A 24,327-nucleotide genomic window follows, 5' to 3' on the forward strand; every position below is an offset into this window, starting at 1 on the left:
TCCCCCAGAAAATTGTATAGCAGGAATTCCTCTCCAAATATCTCGTCAAAAATGATAAAATACTGGAATGGGAACGTTGATTGTCAATTAATAATTCCTGGAAGTGAAAGGAATTACAGTTTCGTTGAAGAACATTCTGTAACAACTACCAAAGTATATAAATAAAGTACAGAAAGTAGCGACACTGTATTAGCTACTTCGAAAACTACCATAAAACGTGCACACATTCATTTGCAGCAAAAAGAAAATTTTAAAATATTTCTATATTAAAATGCTTCGTTTATATATTTGTGGTCAAGAAAAGTTTATATGTTTGTGGCAAATTATTTGAACAATGATATCTCGGAAACTACAAGGTCTGGAAAGATGCCGTTTTCACTGATCGATTGCTAATTTTGTGAAGATTGTTGAGTTATAATTGAATATATATATATATATATATATATATATATATATATATATATATATATATATATATATATATATATATATATATTTTAATGGACGTTATTTCTTTATTACATTTTTTAGGAGTATGCGGAAGTATTGAAAATTTAAAAAGTAAAGCATCATATCACAACGAGTTATACATCAAAACACCGCACATTTGTATACGAAGTTAGTATATCTCTCCGGCATTTGTTTCATGGTCAAATGATAATGAAAAACGAAGCATAACTATTTCTCCAGTGTAAGATAAATCTTTATTGTTTGGAGTATTTGGCCCAATGAACACCATATAAGGTATCACTGATATTATAATTAATTGTGTGTGTGGGCTAGTATCTTTATGAAAATAGTAGATTCTAATTGAAAGTAAGCAATTCTTAGTGTCTTTTCATTTTGAACAGCTACCATTTTGTGAAAGATTTACAACTTGGTTCCAAGGGAAAAATATTTCGAATTTGACTTAGTACTTATCAAAAGTTTCATGCTGTTTCAAATATTTCTGCCTTGAGATTTTATCTTTAGCCTTCCAAGAAAGCGGTACCTGCAAGAAAAAAATGTCGGTTTCTTAGTATCTAAAAAGATTCTTTTCCCTCTACACTTATAGCATTACAAAGAGAAAAGAGAAAATGAGGAATGATTTTTTTTTAATTTAATATACGGACTCTTGTCGTATCGGCTTCGTGTAAAATACCACCATTATTGTGCCAACCTGGACAATCGATGGAAAATTTACAACACTGTTTAGCTTCGGAAATATATAACTCAAAACATGCCTTAAACGACTTTTTTTCGTCGTGTGCGGTAGGTCTCTTTGCGTGTTCTTTCTAATGTATTGTTGAACTTCGTCAACTGGACTGTGCGCAAGTACGCCACTGTTTTTGAAAGGACATGTTTTGCAGCGTGTTTTCTCCAACAGTAGCGTTATTTAAACAGCTGTGTTTATGTATGTTACTGTGAATATAACGTTGATATGAAGTTTTTCATCTCTTGTTTCTGTTTTGTGTTGTTTCATTGTTTGAAATTGATCAATTTGTCATAGAAAAAGAAAAGAAGACAGCACGTGGGCCAAAGCAGTGCCATTGTTGAAGAAAAGAAGAGATAAATTAATTCAAATGATAGTTCAGCTGATGGATTACAACCTGGAACTGACCACGGAAATTCAAATCTTGTATCGGTCACCATTACCATCAGTGTCTATAGAAGAAACCTCTCAATCTCCACGTCTAGCAAGTGGTTAAGATTTTTCCCCACCCTTCGAACCTTTCAAAGCCCAATTAGACCTTAGTGTTACCTACAAATTTTCCACAACAGCCTCTGAAAAGGTCGTGGCAACTTGGCCCCTTCCGTGCCTGCACGTCGATCCAAACAAAATTAACGTTATTTTCTGTTTTTACTGTAGGACATCTTGAAAAACATTTTTTAAAAAGTTCTTACTAAAACCATGGAAGACGCTTTCTCTACTGTAGGATTTTGCAACTGGAAGAAAGCTAAAGAGAAATTAAGTATATACGAAACTTCAGAATGCCATAAACTGGCTGCTCTGCAGAGAAAAATTCCAATAGAAAACCAACTAAACAGACAAATTTTTAGATGAACAACTGAAAAACAGTGTAGTGCCCTTTGTCGTACCGGACTATACAGTATGGTAATTTATATAAAAATGTTATTATACAAACCCTTTTGAAACTGTTCTGTTGTCGTATGCATTTTACAAATAGACGTCTAGTGATGTTATGTTGGATCCAGTTTCTTTGCAGTACGACAACACACAACACAGTTGTTAGGTTTATAGTTTTCACAATTTGGTTCAGTTATTCTACTTGTGGGCTCGGTTCTACAATGGATCACGTTGAACGTTTCTTAGCATGAACTGAGCTGAAGTTTGGCCCATAGCAACGGTCGCCATCCCACTTGCGGAAAAATTCCTAAAGGTCAAAGTGATGAAAACTATTTCCTGGAGAAGTAAAATTTGAACAGAGTAATATGTTATGCAAGACTAAACAGAAAAATGCAATCTACGAATTAAATCGGCATATGTAAAGTGAGTATCATTTAGATTAAGTACACATAATAGGTAAGTACAATTTTCCTTATTTATTGCCCGTTTCCAAATTATTACATTCAGCATATTATTATAGCCGATGAATACATAGATTACTGAAAATGTTGACATATATATATTAATGAATCTCTCCTCTTTATTTAGGTATGCCACGGTGTACATCTCTTCCCATCGGATCTAATGTAATATGAGGTGGTAAGTATATCATTCCTTTGCTCGCTTTCTTTTTTATAATATTTATATATTTTTCTTACCGTATTTTATTTATTTTTTTATTTATTCATATTCATTCTTACTTATTTTACTTTATATCTATATTATTATTATTATTATTACCGTTATCTATATATATTTCTTTTCCCATTCGTTGATTAATCTAATATATATATATATATATATATATATATATATATATATATATATATATATATATATATATTTTTTCTTTCAGATCCATAGCTTCCATCTTGACACATTTATATTCCGACCATAAGCAAGAGATGCATATATATACCTACATTATTCAATTGGAGATAATTCCCAAAATAAATTGTTAATTGATGTTCCATGTCCATAGTTTAACTTAAATTATCAATCATCATACATATATATCCATAGGTTAGCGCTTGTCATGAAATCTATGTATAAGAATTACGAAATTTTATTTATACTTAAAATTTAGAAGAATTTGTTTTAAAGTTTGTAATATTGTTTACCTCATTGTTTACATGGTGATTGATATTGAGGGAGAGAAAGTCTCCCCGAATCTGCTTTTATCTATCGCTGCATATTATTTTTATTTTCAAAACTCACTATTATGAATATCCATTATAACACAGTTTTTCTACTTATTTATATTTATCGATTCGAAAAAGTTTATATATTTTAAAAAGTTTATATCTTTAGATGCGAACCAAAATCCTTATTGCCAATTTACATATCATGTCATGCGCTATGGTGCAAGTCTAGAATAGCGGCGCATTACAGACTCCCCTTTGTCTAAAAGAAAAATTTTGTCAATAGATAAAAGTTTTCAATACGAATTATGAAAATTTCTTATTTCACCGAATTATAATTTTCTCCATCAGAATGTTTAGGGGTTTGTAATTCCTTTCGACTAATCCATTTGTTATATGACTATTACATTTGGATTTGAATTTAAAGTCATCTTATTCCATGGGTATGAAGTTAATTTACATTCATTGCTGTATACTTATGAATAACATAGTTTTGGAAAATAAACAATAATAGATCAAATTATGAAACTTGAATAAATAGATAATGATAATAACTAATTCAACTTAAAAATGGCACTTGTCCAACATAACACATTTTAAAACTCGGGGATTATTCTTGACTAAGTTAACCAGTATCAAATACAAATTGCTGCTTCCGTATTTGAAACCAGTGTTTTGGTTTATGTATTTTAGTTTTCCCTTTCCTTTGTCCCTTCTGGATGTACCAGGTTTTCTTTCTTCTTTTCTTCCTACGTCTTCCACCAATTGTTAACTTCTTTCTACGTCTATATTTCTCAGCTACTTCAGAAGACCTTTTCCGTTCCAAGTATTTTACATTCATCTTGATGAGGTTAGCTAACTTCTTCTTTCTCTTTTTACAAATTTTCCTGGGTCCAGTTACATTTAATTTCAGCCTTTTCTTCCCATTTTCAAGTCTAGACTCTGAAGGTTCCTTCATTATTCCTTTCTTTAAAAAATATCCACTACTTGGGTTTTTCTTTTGCCTTTTCTTCAATTGATGTCTACTCCTATAAGTCTTCCTCTTTTTCTTTTTCTTCAATAGATGTCTGATACTGCTTGGTTTTATCATTCTTCTTTTCTTTAGTTGGATACAATTACTACGGTTTCTCCAAATCCTCTTCCTTCTCTTGATTGAAAACAGTTCATGCATTTTTCTTTGTATCCTCTCGCTTCTAGTATTTTCCCTATTTCCAGACATAGGATGCTCTATCTCTCCTTTCTGGCTTTCTTGTGTAAGTATGATTTCTATCTTCTGTAGTTCTTTGTTATCCTTACACTCACATTCCTTTCCTGACTTCTTATCATCGTATTCGTTCTCTACTTCTTTCAAAACTTTAACTTTCTGATCTGCCTCATATGATTCTTTTTCTTCTCCTATATTATTATCTTTTCCTTCTGCATTAACTATACCATTTACATCAAGGAGTTCTTTCTCTTCTTCCTCCTTAATTGTGTTTCCTGTTTCTGTGAGGTTTTCGCCACACTCCATTTGTTTTCCCTTCATTTCGACTTCCATTTGATAAAATTTATTGTCTATCTTTTTAAACAAATCTGCTGTAAAATTCATCATATTATTTTCAAGTTCGGCTACTTGAGAGTACCAGTAGGTGGATAACTGGCTAACAGATATATTTTCAAATTCCTTAGATTTCTTCTTTTCTACTTTTTCTTTATCATTATTCCCTTTCTTCTCCTTGGTTCCTTCCTTTTGAACATCACTATCCTTCCTCTTGTCTTTTTCTGAATAACTATTGGTTTTCGATTTTCGTTCCTTTTTCTTTCTCTCATCCGTTGTATGGTGGTGAGTTCTTTTCCTTTCCGTTTTAACTATTTTTTCGTCAGACGTAGTTATGACCTCTTCTTTTCTCTTACTTTCCTTCTCGCTATCACTCTTGTCACTGTTATGGGACTTTCTCTTTCGTTCCCTAGAATCATTTCTGGTAACTTTCTTCTCTTTCTTTTCTTCTCTATGTCTATGTTTTCTATTTTCCTTATCCTTTGATTCACCTTTACTCTCACTATTATGTTTAGGACGTCTTTTATCTTTCTCTTTCCTTTCTTCTTTGTTGTCACTTTTATGTTTTCTCTCCTGTTTCATGTCTTCTGTATCACTTTTACTTTTCTTCGATTTCTTCTTATCCGTTACATGTTTTGTTTCACTTTTCACTATTTTCTTTTCTCTTCGTTCGTTCTTTTCATCTTCTATGTGCCTATATTTTCTGCTTTCTTTATCTTCTACATATTCTAGTTTATCTTTTACTATTTTCTTTTCTTTTTTCTTATTTTCATCTTCTATGCGCATATGTCTTCTGTTTTCTTTATATTTTACATTTTCTGTTTTATCTTTTACTAATTTCTTCTCTTTATTCTGCTTTTCATCTTCAACATCTTTTATTATTTTCCTTTCTTCTTCCATATTTATCTTATTCTTCTTTATTACTATTATCATTCGGAAGAGCCTTATCTTCTTCCCTCTTATCTATCACCAATTATTATTTTTTTATATTTTATTTTTTATTACAATAAAATGTATATTTACTTATATAATCCACAGTAAAATTTTCAAAATTTCTCCAAGTTCTTGTACCATTCTCCTTTTCACAACGTTATAATCAATCCAATCCTGGCTGGGTCGCCATTTTTTACTGTAGTGCCCTTTGTCGTACCGGACTATACAGTATGGTAATTTATATAAAAATGTTATTATACAAACCCTTTTGAAACTGTTCTGTTGTCGTATGCATTTTACAAATAGACGTCTAGTGATGTTATGTTGGATCCAGTTTCTTTGCAGTACGACAACACACAACACAGTTGTTAGGTTTATAGTTTTCACAATTTGTTCAGTTATTCTACTTGTGGGCTCGGTTCTACAATGGAAGTCTAGAATAGCGGCGCATTACAACAGGAAATTCCTAAAAAAGAAAAATGTGATCTCAAGTATACGTTATCTTGCAAGACAACGACCCAGTACTAATCTTGTGATTAAGGGTGCCTGTAGTGCGTCAGAAGTAGTAAGAAACTCTTTGCAGTGGGTGCACGAACTATGAGTACTATTGTTGCAGTCACTTTCAGTGAGGTCACGATTTTCTGCTCTAATCGAGGCTAGTGCTTGTGGTCTCGTCTTAAACATTATAAACATTAAATCCTTGTGTCGCACTAGGTGAATTTGTAGACTTAGTCTAATAACGGGAGTTGTTTAACATTATGAAGAAATTCTCTCTACGTTGGAAAGATGAAGACTGATGGAATTGTCAATACATCTTCAGGATCAGCAGGTGGGCTTTTGCGGCTTTTTGAAAAAGGATCTACGTTTCTTGGACTCATATGGCTAGAGATATTATCAGAGGTTGAACCTTTTTAACAGGACACTTAAAGACCCAATTTCAGTGTCAAAATGGGAAACAATACAAATCATAAATGAAAACATGAACTTGAATATTATGCTTAGTCCTTGATCATAAGTTAATTGTACTGTCATGAAACCTACAAATTAATATCATCGCCCTGGAAACAGGCCCGTATTCAGGGGGGTCTAGGGGGGCCGCCCCCCTAAAATTTTCACGGTAGGCTTGCAAATGAACTATAATATGGTCATGAACTATAATATGCTTTGATCGGCCCCCCTAACTTCAGCCGCTCCCCCCTACATTTTTGGGCTGGCTACCGGCTTGCCTGGAAATCCCATTAATTATAATAAATATTGTCAACAGTACCATAAATACGATTTTTTGTGCCGCTGCAATAGAACCTGCTATCACCATTGACAGGATTTATCTATCCTAAATTGCGGCACTTTAATTCATGTTATGTGATATTTTGAAAATTAAGGGGGGTGCAATGACATCAGTTTGTCTTTAAATTTGACCCACAATGTTGAGTGAAGGGTACTGTCCCCCCCCCAGAAAATTTTTGGTGGGCACACCTATGCCCAGCGTTTACGAAAATTCTGCTTCCCAATAGGGGTTACAAGGCCATGTGTAAAATTTGTAACTATTCTAAATTATTCATAAAATCATCGACGTGACAAAATGTTTGAAACGTCTGAAATGAATTTTTAAACATAAATAGCATTTGGTACATTTTTATTTTATCAACTCACTTTGAAATAAAGAATTGTAAAAGCAGAAGAGAGTTTGCATTTCTCGCTAAGAATAAATTCTATTATGTGCAGAATAAAACTCGCTATAAAACACATTTGGCCTACCGCTCACTGGCGACAAAACAGTTGCGCAACTATCTCGTCGCTGTCGCCTGCAGTCAGCAACTTCACGGAGACAAAACAGTTTTGTTGCCATATCCTCGCTCACTGGCGACGGCAACAGAAAAGTTGCCGAGCATTTGATATCAAAATTTACATAATCGGCAACCGGAACAGTTCACCTAATCGCTGGGTTCTGGCATTTAAAAAAACTAGCGCCCATTCCAATAGTTAAATAAATGAAATAAGACCTGCATTGACAAATTTCAAAGTTCTCCTTTTCTACTAATTTCAAGACGCTTAATCCAGTAGAACTATTTTCTTAACATGTCCATCTAAGGGGTCTCGAGAAAAATAATCTCAAAATCGGATGAATTGAGCGTCCTCAAATTAGAATGAAAGGTCTATTAGACATGCACCCTATCGTGGGCACCTTTACCATTTGCATGATTCTTTTTTAATCGATTCACACTCGGAATTAGTGTGCACAGGTTTTCAGGCATGCTAAAGGTCTCTAAATTCAAACAAGTTATGAGTGGAACTAAATAATTTGAAGAGATTAACAATGAGGGCGGAGGATGAATTCAGACGACATATATGGCATTATTATAACAAGATCTTCTAAAATGTTCTTGCAATTTTTAGAAGTAAGGGGCCATGGCTCCCCAGCAAATTATCCTAATTACGCCAATGCCTAATCAAACTTTGGAAGGTAGCATCAACAGGGGCGTCATTTTAGACTTCACTTGAGAGGGACAAGAGCACCTCCGACATAAGACTTTCACGTTTTGTACTAGTATATTAGTAGACAATTGATTAAAGTATATATATTCCTCAAACTCTTGGGGGGCAATTGCCCCTCCTGCCCCCGTAAATGACGTCTCTGAGCTTCAATAAGTGACAAAATTAACAGCATTGTGTAAGCTAATACGAACGGGAACAATTATTCGAATCAAAAGATAACAAGAATAACGAAAAGATAAAACGACTGGAAATAACTAAGAGAACGAAACTAACAAAAGCGGCAATCCGACAACACTGTACCGTAACTGTACTCTCAGTTGTTCTACGTATAGCCGTAAAATAAAAATTGGCTTTCTTCGTTCTTCCCGCGTATTCTTCACGTTTTAAAATCGGCCATTTTTATACCGTACACTTTTTTCTTTTTTATATTTGAAATGGAAAGAAAATTGAGAATGATAATTTTATCTGTATTTTTTCTAGTTGTGGGAAATTAATGAGAGTAGTAGTGTGTAGTATGACAGCGATATGTCATTATCGAATAATGCACCAACCTGTGTTGTTTTTTCTTGGCTGGAAAGCTCATTCTAGTTTTTCATAACAGCAGAACACACTTCCTTCCACAATTTCTTCTTTATATACAGTATATTTCTTCTTCAACGCTGGGAGTTTCTCTATTTCCTCAACTAATTTTTCATAGTCTTTATCACTAATTAAAGACATGCTAGTCACTAATCAAAGAATGTATTAGTTTCCATTGCGAACACTCCTTTTCACGCGCTACACACGGAACGAACTGTTACGTGAAAAAACTTGTAGAAAACATTTATTTTTTTACCTTTCTACTTGGAGTACCTCGGCAACTTTTCTGTTGCCGTCGCCTCAGCGAGCGGACTCCCACAAGACTCAATGCATTTTTAGGTGTTGCGCAACTGTTCCGTCGCCTCAGTGAGCGGACTCCCATAAGACTCAATGCATTTAGCCAGAGCAACAAGATAGTTGCCCGACAAAATGTTGCCAGTGAGCGGTAGGCCTTTGTGAACATCGGTCGAGTTAGGAGTTTTATTTCACTTTTGTTCAAATAAATTGCGTAACGGGGGATGGGTGATTAAATATAACTTTCGAATATTTCCCATAAACCTATTCTAATCGTACGAAGAACGTTTTTGCATATAATAATAGTAAATAATAACAGCCATATTCTCGCCAATTTATATTTATTTCCAACAAGACTCCTTCATAACATTGTAGTGCAGTGCAATATTATATTTCATTATTTTTTCCTTAATGAAACCAGAGTTCATACTTTTGTGTTTAAATGATATTTAATTTAATGTTTGTTACAACATTCGTAATATTTGTAATTTTGAATTTAATTATCTCAGAAGCTCGCACCCCAGATTGGGAATCACTGCTCTAGTGACTAGCTAGAAACTTGAAATTTAGATCTACATAGGATTTGTGACGTGGGGTGCCACTGAGAAAAGATTTTTGAAAATTCACGAAGAGAGAGGGAAATGGGTGGGAGTTATTTTAATAAGATGCCCTTATCTCCGAAACCTATACGATTGAGAACTTGAAATTTTGTATTTGGATTTCTCATTTGAAATAATTTGACACGTGTTTCCGTATTCTTTTTATATCTTAGTAATAAAGGGGAAGGAAAAAGGTGGAAATAGCAATTATTATTCGTATAATTAAATGTCGGTATCTCGGAATCTCTGGAAGATAGAAACATGAAATTTGGCTTTAGGACTTTTCATTTAAAACAAGCTCTCGTAAGTACAGTAAACAGGACCACCCATTTTTTTCAATCAAAATTAAAACCAGAAGTTGAAGTAGATATCTACCACTTAGTGTTATAGTCTAGCGATTAGAGTGGAAATGGAATATGTTCTAGCGACGCTTAATCGAATACAAAAACCGTGTCGCGCTATCTATTACCGTATGTCATGTACAGTTTGTTTAAGAAAACTTTGCCACTTACCTCTTTTTGAAAAGGCCTGTAGTCTTACCTACAGTTGGAATTAAATCAAAGAAATATGAATATTCTTTTATCGATTATTAAGACGTTTATTTAGAGCCACACTATTATAATTTCCTATTGCAGTTGCAAGTATATGATCTTTCAAAGGAGGGTGGATGGTCAAGATTTCTTGATCAAGACTGTACAACGATGAACGTTAAAACCAGAAGTAGTTGTTTTCTAATAATTACGTTTTTATTACAAGGTTAAAAGAAGAGAGTGTACCTGTTCTAAGAACGCTAACCCAATTTTAAAAAGATCTCTTTGCACTATCTCTTATAGGTTTTGCTCTATGTAGATTAAATTGAATGTCACTTCCATTAACTTTAATTTTTTTCCTACATAATTATGCAACCTTTGGTTTAATTTGAAGTAAACTTGATACATGTATCTTACAATCTGCAAAGAAATACTCAGGAAAGTAAGGAATTCATAAGGAGTGGGAATGGGAGAGGTGGCATTTTAAAAATAATTGGAAAGATCGATATTCGAATCCATAGTTATCGGGTCAGTCCTTGGACAATGACAGTTTCCATGCCGTTCAAGTTCATCCCTGAGGAGTAGGGAATTGTTACATAATAAAAGTGATCGAATATAACGTATATTAAAGTCGGAGCAATAGTTTTCAGGAGTGCTAAGATGAATAGCGACATTTTAGATACCGTTTAAGAAGACAAACAAGTTAGAATGCCCCTTTTTGAGTTTACATTAATTAAACTCATACATTAAGAGAAAAGTAGGCTATTTGCCATCCAAAGTTGTAGGTGCGAGTATAAAGTTTTTTGTTTTTTTTAAATTTTTTTTTTCGATAGCACCATGTCATAGGAGAGAAGGCCCGAGAGAGAGAGAGAGAGAGAAAGAGACATATTTCTGGTATTTTTTTAGCATGTTTTAAAATTTTTATAAGGATTTTATGATTTTCTTATAATTCTAATTTGTGTTTATTTCTTATATTGCAAGTACACACAACTTGTAAGATGTAAGTATAACTTATAACCTCACTGCTGAAAGAGGCTCCTAAATTTAAATAATTAACTAACTCGAAAACGGTAAGAGCACAAACCTCAGCGTTTCTGCAGAAAACTAGTACAAAACTTCTACATAAAGAAAGTATTAGTGCCCAGTTGGAGAGGGAGGGAAATGATGGAGACCAGGACATAAGACCACAAAACACACAATTGAAATGGCAGTCAGGGATTGCGTAAGGACTCAGAGCTTCGAAATTCTCTCCAGGGCATTTCCCCGAGCATGCTCAATCTGGGTTAAAAGGATTTCGGCAGTACTATATTTATCAATCATTTAATTGCCCGCCCGGGAAAAATCTGCAATGAACATTACCTCCTACCGTGATCAATGTGAATTATCAGTAATTTCGCAGTACTGTTTTTCATCTCTAGTCTAATGAATTTCCTCCACGACGAAACCTGTATCAACACTCTCAGTAATTACGTTCTTGACTAATATGCATTTACACGTACAGCTTTGTTTGATCATTTTTTAAACAGATAACCAATTTAGCACTGTTTTATAATTAAAAGTACGTTATCATATTTTTATCGTAAATAAGTATGTAAAGCCAACTTCGTAAGCACTTCTCGCCGCAGGAATAACTTCAGCGCATGTAACAAGCAAAACAACAGGTTTGACATGACAAAGGAGAAAAAAGAATGTCCAAAGAGGAGAGGAAAGAAAACAAAAGCAGCACAGCATTGTCTTACCGCAGTCAGAGCTGGCAACATAGTTTCGGTCGTCACTTTCACCGCTAGACCTAAAACAGTTATACAGTTACAATACACGTTGAGTCACGGTAGCGCTACAGGCGGAATGTGCACGAACTACAAATGAATATGTTTCTTACCAGTGTCAATCAATGTTGCACCCACTTTACATTCTACAAATGCTTTTTTCTCCCATTTGTTGAGCTTGAAAAGCAGAAGTACCAGGCTTTGAGGGTTCACAACCATAAACTGTTTGTGTACATAGTGCGCTTTTAGGTCTTCGAATGACTCTGGGCGTGAAGAACAAAGGTAATGATCGGATGACCGCATACGGTAGCCAGAAGCATCCAGTTGTCACAATAAATGTAAATTACAAATATAGAGTCTTCGGAACGCAGTCAGGATTTATATATATTTCCAGCCTCCAAAGAAATATAGGATATTTTGAACATCTGCAACAAACATGCGACGAGAAATTGATAACTGTATTCCTTACAGATGTTTCGGAATGCCATGGTGCCACTAGCTTAATTATGACCTGCACACAGTAGTATGCTGTGGAAGAAAGAGATACGTACGTACGTGATGGTGACAGTGCACGTGGGAAAGATGGAGATGGAGAGTGGGCAATCACAGGAAAAGGAATACGAGGTGAGTAACTACTAGTAGCACATGCGACAGTACAATAATTACACGGTAGGAATGTGAAAGAAATCCGTAGCAGGATGGCAGTAAATATATAGCGCAGAGATGGAGGGGTCAACAAAAACGTGACCCATGACTCACTGACCCACTACACACCGTAACCCACGATCTACTCTGACCCACAATGCCATATAAATCGACTCCAGTCTGACCCACGAATTTAATATTCTACGAGTGGGTCAGTTGTGGTAGGTCATGGGTCATTGTGGGTTGCGTCATTCCTCTGGTTAGTGTTAGTCCGTTGTGATTCATGGGTCATAGAAGGACTTAGGTTCTCGTGGGTCATCGAAATGACTCATAACCCATCGATCTACTCTCAAACTTGTGTTACGTGGCCCATGGCCACTGACTCACTCCAATCTCCGCGCAGACGAACACAAATGATTCTGGTTAGCTGCATGTTGGTCTACTTGAAATTATGTTAATGTATCACAAAGGTTACAGACCACGTTTATCGCGTGTATCGACAAAAGCAAGTGATGCAGTTATTTTTTTACACGTAACACATTTTCTGTTTGAAACAAGACAAACACATAGAGAGTAAGTAAAGGGCCTGTAGACGGCGTGCCAGTCGACCCCAACGATAGTACGAATGTAAGCACACCCCCTCTGCTGCAGTTCGAAAGATTCTTCTGTCTGCCGCATCAGCTGTTAGTTGCCTGTGAGGTGTTTCGTCAAATGCAGTTGATAAAGCGTGTTTTGAGTTGGTTAGTGTTGATCAACTGGTGTCTTGTTCGTCCTGTAGTATTTGTGTGAATTACTTTTTCAGTTCAATGGAGTTTGTGTTTGACGAACTCGCAGATATGGTTTTTACGTATGGAATGGCGAATGGAAATAGCCTTGAAGCGGAAAGGTTATGTCGTGCACGATTTCAACAAAGGAGACATCCCACGAATCCCATGTTCTCGCTCGTGTTCCAGCGTTTGCGGGAAACGGGTCAGTTGCGACCACAATTGCACGACTACGGGGGACACAGAACTACCAGGACGCCTGCCTTCGAAGAAGAGGTACTTGTGCGTGTGGAGGAGCAACCTTTAACAAGCACTCGGGCCATAGCACATGACATGGGCGTAGTACACAGTACTATGTGGAATGTACTACATGAACAGAAATTGTATGCCTACCATCCAGAAAGAGTGCAAACACTGAGTGCAGCTGATTTCGACTCTCGTTCGTATTTTGTGAACGGCTTCTGCAGCGCTGTGTGGCCGACCCTTAGTTTCATGCCTCGGTATTGTTCACCGATGAAGCCTGTTTTACCAGAGACGGTATGCTTAATAGTCGTAATAGTCACGTGTGGGCCGCCGAAAACCCTCAACAACAATTGTACGGAGCCATCAAGAGAAATTTTCAGTTAACATATGGGCAGGCATGTTAATGACTACTTACGAGGCCCCTATCTTCTTTCTCCACGATTAACTGCACCAGTGTATGCGATGTTTCTGCAGCATACGCTTCCAGAACTATTAGAAACTGTCTCGGCTGTTGTTGGACAGCAGATGTAGTTTCAGCATGACGAAGCGCCAGCCCACTTTGCTGTTGTTGTTCGTGCTTATTTATTTATTGAACAAATTCCCAGATACAGCATAACTTTGCCATTTTACACAGGGACATGCTAACAAAAGAAAGAAAAAAACAAAAACAAAACAACAGTAACAACAACATAGAAAAAAGAGTGTAAGAGTAAAACTATTCCGTCAAAGCTCGTTTAATTGCTCTTTCAAACACTGGGTAGCTCGAAAAAATGTCTACATCAGTTGTTACTTGATTATAACAGTTTGGTATTCTATAAAAAAGAGACCTCTGTATAACAGACAACCTAGGATGGGCAAGATGGAATAGGTGGGTATTCCGGGTGATGCGGGAAGGGACACGTAAGGATAGTTCCTGAAGTAACATTTCCGACCTTAAGCTTCCATTAACTATTTTATGTAGATATTTCAGGTCAGAGATAGTTCTGCGTATTTCAGGAGTCTGAATATTAAGATGTTGCAAGAGCTCCTTCTTAGATAATATTCGAAGTGCAGGAACACGAAAACGGACTATAGCGATGAAGAAATTGAGAACAGAATCGAGTCTGGAGAGATGTGTAGGTGCTGCCATGGCCCATATGGGAGAGCAGTATTCGATCTTGGGCGCTATTAAAGTCTTATAAAAAGTTGCTAATGAAGAAACAGTGCGAAGTTCGGTGAATCGAGGATAGTTCCTGAAGTAACATTTCCGACCTTAAGCTTCCATTAACTATTTTATGTAGATATTTCAGGTCAGAGATAGTTCTGCGTATTTCAGGAGTCTGAATATTAAGATGTTGCAAGAGCTCCTTCTTAGATAATATTCGAAGTGCAGGAACACGAAAACGGACTATAGCGATGAAGAAATTGAGAACAGAATCGAGTCTGGAGAGATGTGTAGGTGCTGCCATGGCCCATATGGGAGAGCAGTATTCGATCTTGGGCGCTATTAAAGTCTTATAAAAAGTTGCTAATGAAGAAACGGCCCGCTCGTTCGCCGGATCCCACCACACATGATTTCTTCTTCTGAGGCTACATGGAATTCCTTGTCTACGAAACTCTCGTAGAGAGCCAAGAGGACCTCCTGGCACTCATCCTCGCTGCCAATGACATCAACCGAACCACTCCAGAGATATTTGCGCCTGTACGACAAAGCTTTCTTCGATGCTGTTATGAAAGCATCGACACCAGGGGACGTCATTTTCAACATCTACTGTGAAACTGCACATAGTAAGTGCAGTTTCTTTGCTGTAATTACAGTACATTTACGATGTTTACACGGTAGTTGTTTTTCGGTTTATCTTACGAGCAATGTCTAATGGCTTTGTAACGCATTTGTTTTTTTTTCTGTACGATAACCAAGGGATTTTACTGCGATCTTCCTTTGTCGTCTCATTTTATGTTCCCTGCACACATATGACGTCATGCACCAAACCAGCTTCCCAGAATAATTTCTGTTCGTCTGCGAGGGCCGTCCTGCTACTGCTCCTACCGTGTAATTACTGTACTGTCAGATATACTTGTATACGTAGTAGTTCCTCACCTCGGATTCCTTCTTTTGTGAATGCCCACTCTTCCTCCCCATCTTTCCCACGTGCACTGTCACCATCACGTACGTACGTACATCTTTCTTTCTCATTATACAACTGTGTGCAGTTCATAATTAAGCTAGTGGCATCATGACATACCGAAACATCTGTAATGAGCACAGTTACCAATTTCTCGTTGCATGTTTGTTGCAGATGTTTGAAATATTTTATATTTCTTCGGAGGCTACCCTTGCGCCGCCCCTGCTTTCAATCCATTCCAACATTAATGAAATCTGCAGGTAAAAATAATGCACACTGCTTTTGACCGGACCTTAATCCGACATTTCCTTCTCGAGTTATGGCCATTTTTGTACCGTTGCGACAAATTGTCGGGGGCCCCTATTTCCAAAACGATGCATTTCCGGACACTCGTTCCTACCTTAAATCACTTCTTTTAGCATCATCTTTCATCCCTCTGAGTTTTGCACAGCATCACGGAAATACCCCATATATAGATATATATACAAGCACCATGTGATGTCGCCGGCTGAAATGTGGGTCATATGGTCGACCAGACTACAGCATGGGATTTTCGGATTCGAAGTTTAGTATTTTATTTCAAGTACACAGAAGTGAGGCGAATTCCAGATGGGACAGAATTAGGATTAGGAATTAGATTTCTGGGTTGTCGGCATCTAAGGCTATTTAGCCCGTCACGTATACGAGGGATGGCGTCTTTCAGCGAACACATTATCCGAAGAAAGGAAAAGAAGAAAACGGCCTGGGACGTGTATCTTAGGTTCCATCCCTGCATTTGCCTGGTGTGAATGAAGAAAAACCTCACTGAAGATGCTGGCCTTAAAAAGCAGTTACACTTTTTCGACCGTGTCCAAACCGGGAATCGAACCTAGCACCGCTCTCACCAAAAGACGAGAGCGTTAGCGACTACGCCGTGCGGGGCCATTGCAGATGAGACAGATAAGAAAGAAGTTAAATTCTTTGCTGTTGTCCTTAGTTACATAATATTGAAATACTGATGAAATTTCCTAAAGAGTAACAAATTAAACTTCCTGATGCTACAATCATGAAAAACTATGACCAACTAGATGTCTTATATTCAAATGAGAGATGATTGGAAGCCCATCAGTCATCATTTCTGGCTTTCTAGATTAGAGTCCACTGTCTCTTAATCCAAGTAGCTTTCAAAATGCCTCATGATGGTGGATCAATATCAGAAGTATCTAGTGCTCTCAGCGAGAATATAATCAAGGACCTAACAATGCGGCTAAGCCAGAGCTAAATAACAATAATAAAGTTTAAACATTTACTAATTTTTAATACTCTCTATTCGCACCCGCAGATGGTGAATTTTGATGTGTATGGTAACGTAAAAGATTTGAAAAAAAATATGAATACTACTAATTTCCTTAAATTTATTAGGTTTAACAATAGAGCTTATAGGATGTAAGTTTCTCTTAGGGGTTGTTCACATATTACCATACGTAATTTTTCAAAGGGGAGGGAGGGGTTCGGCCCTGCGATACGAAGTGTGACAGGGGAAGAGAAGAAGGTGTACGCCATCTTTATGTAACGCTTGTTTTTTTTGTCGTAATTTTTGTTAATTTTCAGGTTTATATGCAATCTTCTAGACAATTTAATTTAGTTCTTTTCTTTTTTTTTTATATAATGTTATGTCCCACGTGGTGTTGTGTACGAGTATAAACAACTCTTCACGCTAATGTTTACAAACACCACCACATGGTTTAACAAGAGGATTCTGCACACCAGATGGATCCACTATCACCTGCAGACGACGGACTTCTGGCCCTTCCCACGGAGCAGACAATGACAAACGAAGCAGCAGCGCCACCGCCACCCGAGGACCCTTTAAATTTGGTGGACGACAGCAACTAGGTACCAGTTTTCTGATGTCCCTCCTACTGTTTGTCACGGATCATTAGGAGTAACATAACCCAAGGCCACTAGTCTGCAACGGGACTCTTGGTCTATCCTTTCTCCTGGCTTAGCCTGCTACGGGGCTCTGTCTGGGAATTCTAACCTCAGCCACTTAGCCTGCTACGGGGCTCTGTTGACCACCTAACCATCCTTCTGCTTGCCACGGAGCATTGGGTCCCTAACCCCACTCTTCTTAGCCTGCTACGGGGCTTTGTAGAGATTCTGTCTGCGATCTTACGGTCAAAGACTACCTATAACTAACCTTGCAAACTTGGGGAAATTATCTGTATAGTTTTTTTTTGAAAATACTGTTTATAGTCGAAGTTTTATAATAAAAGCCGGTAGTGGGAGTCGATTCCGGATACTTTTTTTTAAAATTAACGCTCTACCTACAATCCATATGGGACAAAGTTTTACAATAAATAAATAAATACCGTAAGACAGGTTACTTTGCACCAGATGTAAGGAATTTTAAAGAAAATCGCATGTAAATTACAAACGTAATGATTTAGGACACTATATTTCAATTATCTAATAGGTTGTATAAGGAAAACATTAGTGCAAGTTCATTAGTAAACATTCAGTATGACCATTGTTTTTGAAATATAAACTTTGGTGCAAAGTAACTCAATGCCACCACCAAAGAATAATAGGCATTTTGCTGGTATAGTCGACCATGCAACAGTCGTCCGCAACGTTAGCAAGACACTGGAGCAGAATAGGTCTGTACTTTTTGTGTCGTGTGCTAACCGTTGGACTGGTGGCACAAATTCTTTTTTCTTTGCGTCGATTTCCCTTGACTCAGAACCAAAACTCGTGAGGCTACAATGGACGAGTGAGCACCGTTCCTATGTGTTGAGATTGTTAGTATTCTTTTCTGAAAAATCCCAGTTCAAACTATTTGCATACACGTTAGACCTTATCTTATGGAAGTAGTTTGTCAGGATACATTGCAAAAATCTTATAGAAGTAGTTTGTCAGGATACATTGCAAAAATCTTATGGAAGTAGTTTGTCAGGATACATTGCAAAATATCACATTGGCCGAACGGCAGCATTGATAGTGCAGAGCGTCATTGGTTACAATACACGACCTCGGCTGCTAGTTTCTGCGATATCTGCATTAGTGGCCACTACATTTTTCAAGTTATAAACGTCGAGGTCACATTCTTGAAACAACTTCGAATGACATATTCTAGTAAAAAGTTGTCGCTGAATATATGTTCTGTATACCTGTCGTACATGTGAAAGTCACATCTGAGGGGTACCGCTACTTACTTGGTATCCATGATTGCCTAACATGTCGCCCATCGAATATGTACAGGATGTTTAGTCAGCACCTTGCAGTTTAGAAATAACATCATGGTAATGTTCTTACAGGGTGCGGCAGAACCAACCAAGCAGTTTTAAGGAGCAATAAAAAATAAATCTGGATATATATATATAGAGAGAAAAAATGTTTTTATTTTCTAAATTAGTACCATATACCGTTTTACATTAATTTAGTTTTGAAAATAATGTCCTCAAGATGGCGGCCGTTAGCATCAATACATTGTTGTAGACGATCCCTGAAGTTTCGAGCAGCTCTTGCACACATATCGCGGGGTACGGCATTCACTTCGTCAATAATCCGCTGTTCTAACTCTCGTAGGGTGTGAGGGCGGCTTTTGAAAACATTTTCTTTCAGACATCCCTAAAGAAAGTAGTCGCAAATGCTCAATTCTGGTGACCGCGCCACTCGACATCACCCCTCAAAGATCGTTGTGTAGCGATCACAGATCTGTTGTTTTCATAAGAAGCGCGAACGGCAAAACCACGATGTGCACCGGTCCAGACCATATTAGCTATTGAAATGGGGTCAACGACTGAACAAAGGCAGACCGACCACGTGCAACTGCCTACCCCCACCACACCTCTCGCGGTAATCGATAGAAACTGCTTAGTCGGATCTGCCACACCCTGTATTTCCGTGTTCCTTCATTAAGCCACCTTTTAACACCGCCTCAGTGATATTTTCACACTGCAAACTTCACACTAAGATCTAATTAACCAACACCTACTGTTAAAGACTAGGATTTAATACCTGTTTACTGAGGATCTAAAACGAACATTCAAGTTGGTTTGAGGAGTTATGTTTCTAATAAATTTTGAGAGACATAATAAAACCAAAAAAAGAAAAAAAACACGTGTTACAAATTGACTATGTGGCACCAGAATTACACTTTGACATTATAACCTGGCTGGAAGTGACAGTTAGACTTAGAAACAATGATGTCATTGCAGTTTCAATCACACTTGACTAAGTGAGCAGCAGAAAACATCTGGGATTTTAAACAACGGGTGTCTCATTAGGAATAGATTAACGATTCCCGGTCTATGGAATTAAATTTTATCATCCATTCATACTAGTTTTCACATTCTACATCATTATCATCATCATCATAGGTATTCTGCCATTATTGACAGGTCACTTGCTGCAACTGAAAAGCTTCCATGCGCCACGTTCTTCCGCTAACCTCTTCGTCTTCACGTACGATTTCTCTACCCCTTTCACTACTCTCCCTCATTCCTGCCACCATACCCTCTAGCATGTCCTTCGTGATACAGTTGTTTCTTACCACCATACCCTCTAGCATGTCCTTCGTGATACAGTTGTTTCTTACACCATACCCTCTAGCATGTCTTTCGTGATACAGTTGTTTCTTGCACCATACCCTCTAGCATGTTCTTCTTGATACACTTGTTTCTTACCACCATACCCTCTATTATGTTCTTCGTAATACAGTTGTTTCTTACATCATACCCTCTAGCATGTCCTTCGTGATACAGTTGTTTCCTACCACCATATCCTCTATTATGTCCTTCGTAATACAGTTATTTCTTACATCATACCCTCTAGCATGTCTTTCGTGATACAGTTTTTTCGTACCACCATACCCTCTAGCATGTCCTTCGTGATACACTTGTTTCTTACACCATACCCTCTAGCATGTCCTTCGTGATACAGTTGTTTCGTACCACCATACCCTCTAGCATGTCCTTCGTGATACAGTTGTTTCTTACACCATACCCTCTATCATGTCCTTCGTGATGCAGTTGTTTCTTACACCATACCCTCTAGCATGTCCTTCCTGATGCAGTTGTTTCTTACACCATACACTCTAGCATGTCCTTCGTGATACAGCTGTTTCGTACCACCATACCCTCTAGCATGTCCTTCGTGATACAGTTGTTTCTTACACCATACCCTCTATTATGTCCTTCGTAATACAGTTGTTTCTTACACCATACCCTCTATTATGTCCTTCGTGATACAGTTGTTTCCTACCACCATATATCCTCTAGCATGTCCTTCGTGATACAGTTGTTTCTTACACCATACCCTCTAGCATGTCCTTCGTGATGCAGTTGTTTCTTACACCATACCCTCTAGCATGTCTTTCGTGATAGTTTTTTCGTACCACCATACCCTCTAGCATGTCCTTCGTGATACACTTGTTTCTTACCACCATACCGTCTAGCATGTCCTTCGTGATGCAGTTTCTTACACCATACCCTCTAGCATGTCTTTCGTGATACAGTTTTTTCGTACCACCATACCCTCTAGCATGTCCTTCGTGATACACTTGTTTCTTACCACCATACCCTCTAGCATGTCCTTCGTGATACAGTTGTTTCTTACACCATACCCTCTAGCATGTCCTTCGTGATAGAGTTGTTTCTTACACCATACCCTCTAGCATGTCCTTCGTGATAGAGTTGTTTCGTACCACCATACCCTCTAGCATGTCCTTCGTGATACACTTGTTTCTTACACCATACCCTCTATCATGTCCTTCGTGATGCAGTTGTTTCTTACACCATATCCTCTAGCATGTCCTTCGTGATACAGTTGTTTCTTACCACCATACCCTCTAGCATGTCCTTCGTGATACAGTTGTTTCTTACACCATACCCTCTAGCGTGTCGTTCGTGATACAGTTGTTTCTTACACCATATCCTCTAGCATGTCCTTCGTGATACAGTTGTTTCTTACCACCATACCCTCTAGGATGTCCTTCGTGATAGTTGTTTCGTACCACCATACCCTTTAGCATGTCCTTCGTAATACAGTTGTTTCGTACCACCATACCCTCTAGCATGTCCTTCGTGATACAGTTGTTTCTTAGCACCATACCTTCTAGCATGTCCTTCGTGATACAGTTGTTTCTTATCACCATACCCTCTAGCATGTCCTTCGTGATACAGTTGTTTCTTACACCATACCCTCTAGCATGTCCTTCGTGATACAGTTGTTTCTTATCACCATACCCTCTAGCATGTCCTTCGTGATACAGTTGTTTCTTAGCACCATATCCTCTAGCATGTCCTTCGTGATACAGTTGTTTCTTATCACCATACCCTCTAGCATGTCCTTCGTGATACAGTTGTTTCTTATACCATACCCTCTAGCGTGTCCTTCGTGATACAGTTGTTTCTTACCACCATACCCTCTAGCATGTCCTTCGTGATACAGTTGTTTCTTAGCACCATACCCTCTAGCATGTCTTTCGTGATACAGTTGTTTCTTAGCACCATACCCTCTAGCATGTCCTTCGTGATACAGTTGTTTCTTATCACCATATCCTCTAGCATGTCCTTCGTGATACAGTTGTTTCTTACACCATATCCTCTAGCATGTCCTTCGTGATACAGTTGTTTCTTACCACCATACCCTCTAGCATGTCCTTCGTGATAGTTGTTTCTTACACCATACCCTCTAGCGTGTCCTTCGTGATACAGTTGTTTCTTACACCATATCCTCTAGCATGTCCTTCGTGATACAGTTGTTTCTTACCACCATACCCTCTAGCATGTCCTTCGTGATACAGTTGTTTCTTAGTCAATGTTTTAATCAGTTCCTCTTCCTCTTCTTAATAATATCTAAAATTGTTCTTATTCTCTTCCACTATTTCTATACTGCAAATGAAACTACTTGTCCTTTCTGACAGCTCGCTGCGAGCACGTGCTCTTCCCTCAATGCTGTGTTGCCAGAGTTTGCATCGGGTATTGAAATACGAAATTATTCATTGCAAATAAATCTCAGTTTTATAAAATTAAATGACACAAAGGAGAACTAAAAAGAATGCTTTCAAAACGAGCAGATCCACCACTCAAGTTGATATTCCAATAAAGCAATGTGGATTGGTTTATATTCAAATTGGCAACGTGAGGAAAGGGTAGATTATTTACCATTGGAGACCGAGAGAAATGAGGCAGTATAATTGGCTGAACGTTCTGTTGTCATAGAAACAGTTCTTCTTGCCTGATTGTTATGACCACTTGCAGGAAGGAAAATCCAGAGGAAATCACTGGCAGAAAGGACAAGTTTTATCAAAAGAAGTGAAATACCCTCTCATTCGTTTTTCGCTTGCCCAGCTAATTCTCTCCATTCTTCTCCACACCCACATTTCGAAAGTTCCCAGTTGTTTCTTTATCGTTTCTGTGTAGTGTCCATGTTTCTGACCCATACAGCACAATACTCCACACGAAGCACTCTATGAGTCTTTTTCTCAACTCTTTGTTCAAGATCCCATCAAATAGTATTTTCTTTTGCATTCTATAGGTATGGGTTAAATACGGTCTGTTTAATTGTAAATACTACTTGACAATGTTAGACAAAAATAATACAACGGTTGTCTATTTACACTTTTATTCACGTACAAAAGTCTCTAATTCGCCAACACATATTTACAAAATTTCATAACGAAGCATATTAACAAAACACGTTTTGTCCTTCTTGGTAACGAAACAATGCTACTGTGATCTTTCGAACATATTATATATATGTTGTAGTAAATAATGCAGTTTTTTTATTTTTTGTAACTGGCTTCTTTGATCTTATTATAATTGTTATCGTGTTTGTTTTCTTATTAATTTTAATCTTTTTTTTTTTCAATTTTCAATTCTTCATTTATATTAAACCTCGTCCTAAAACAATACACTTCAGAATTGTGGGAAAGAAATTTCAATACCTATTGGGCAACTTTTAAATTTGAAACCATATTTGTGGTATGTAAAGTGTTACACTTAAAATGGCCAAGATTTCAGTTTTGCAAATTCTATAAAAAGAATATTTAGTTCACCTTAATATTAAATAGTTTTTGATTTTCTAAACTAGTGGTTCTCAACCTTTTTTGACTGACTACACACTTTAATGAACATCCAGGGCACACTTGTTGGATATTTTTATTATAAATAATAATAATAATAATAATAATAATAATAATAATAATAATAATAATAATATCAGTTATAATAGTGAAACCGATTGTTTTTATAATGACCCTATATAGCACTAAGCATTATTGCTACCACTGGAGGTGTTGACTGGTACAGTTTGTGTCAAATTTTAACTAATTATTAAATTCTTCATGACTTTTGAATTTTAAAATTTCGCGACATACCGTAGAAGACTGCGTGACACACCAGTGTGTCGTGACACTTTGATTAAGAACCACTGTTCTAGATGATATATCAGTTAATTGATTCAATTTTTATCTGGTCAGTTTATTGAAACATAAAATTCAACAGGAAAATTTCTATTTTCTGTATGTCTTCTACAAGTAATAGGACATTCTTGAATACATCTTTAAGAGGCCTCATCAAGTCGAAATTAAAACGCCGCTAAT

General features: G+C 37.2%; 1 protein-coding gene across 1 annotated transcript; it reads right to left on the minus strand.

Annotated features, from left to right (window-relative positions):
* Positions 1-3,874: 3,874 nt before the first annotated feature.
* LOC145678939 (uncharacterized) lies at positions 3,875-5,572 on the minus strand. Its single transcript, XM_081749546.1, has one exon. It carries the CDS (start codon positions 5,570-5,572, stop codon positions 3,875-3,877), a length of 1,698 nt encoding a protein of 565 aa, XP_081605672.1.
* Positions 5,573-24,327: the final 18,755 nt, after the last annotated feature.

This window comes from Thermobia domestica, chromosome 2, assembly GCF_964235325.1.
Source record: "Thermobia domestica chromosome 2, izTheDome1.hap1.1, whole genome shotgun sequence".
Classification (NCBI taxonomy): domain Eukaryota; kingdom Metazoa; phylum Arthropoda; class Insecta; order Zygentoma; family Lepismatidae; genus Thermobia; species Thermobia domestica.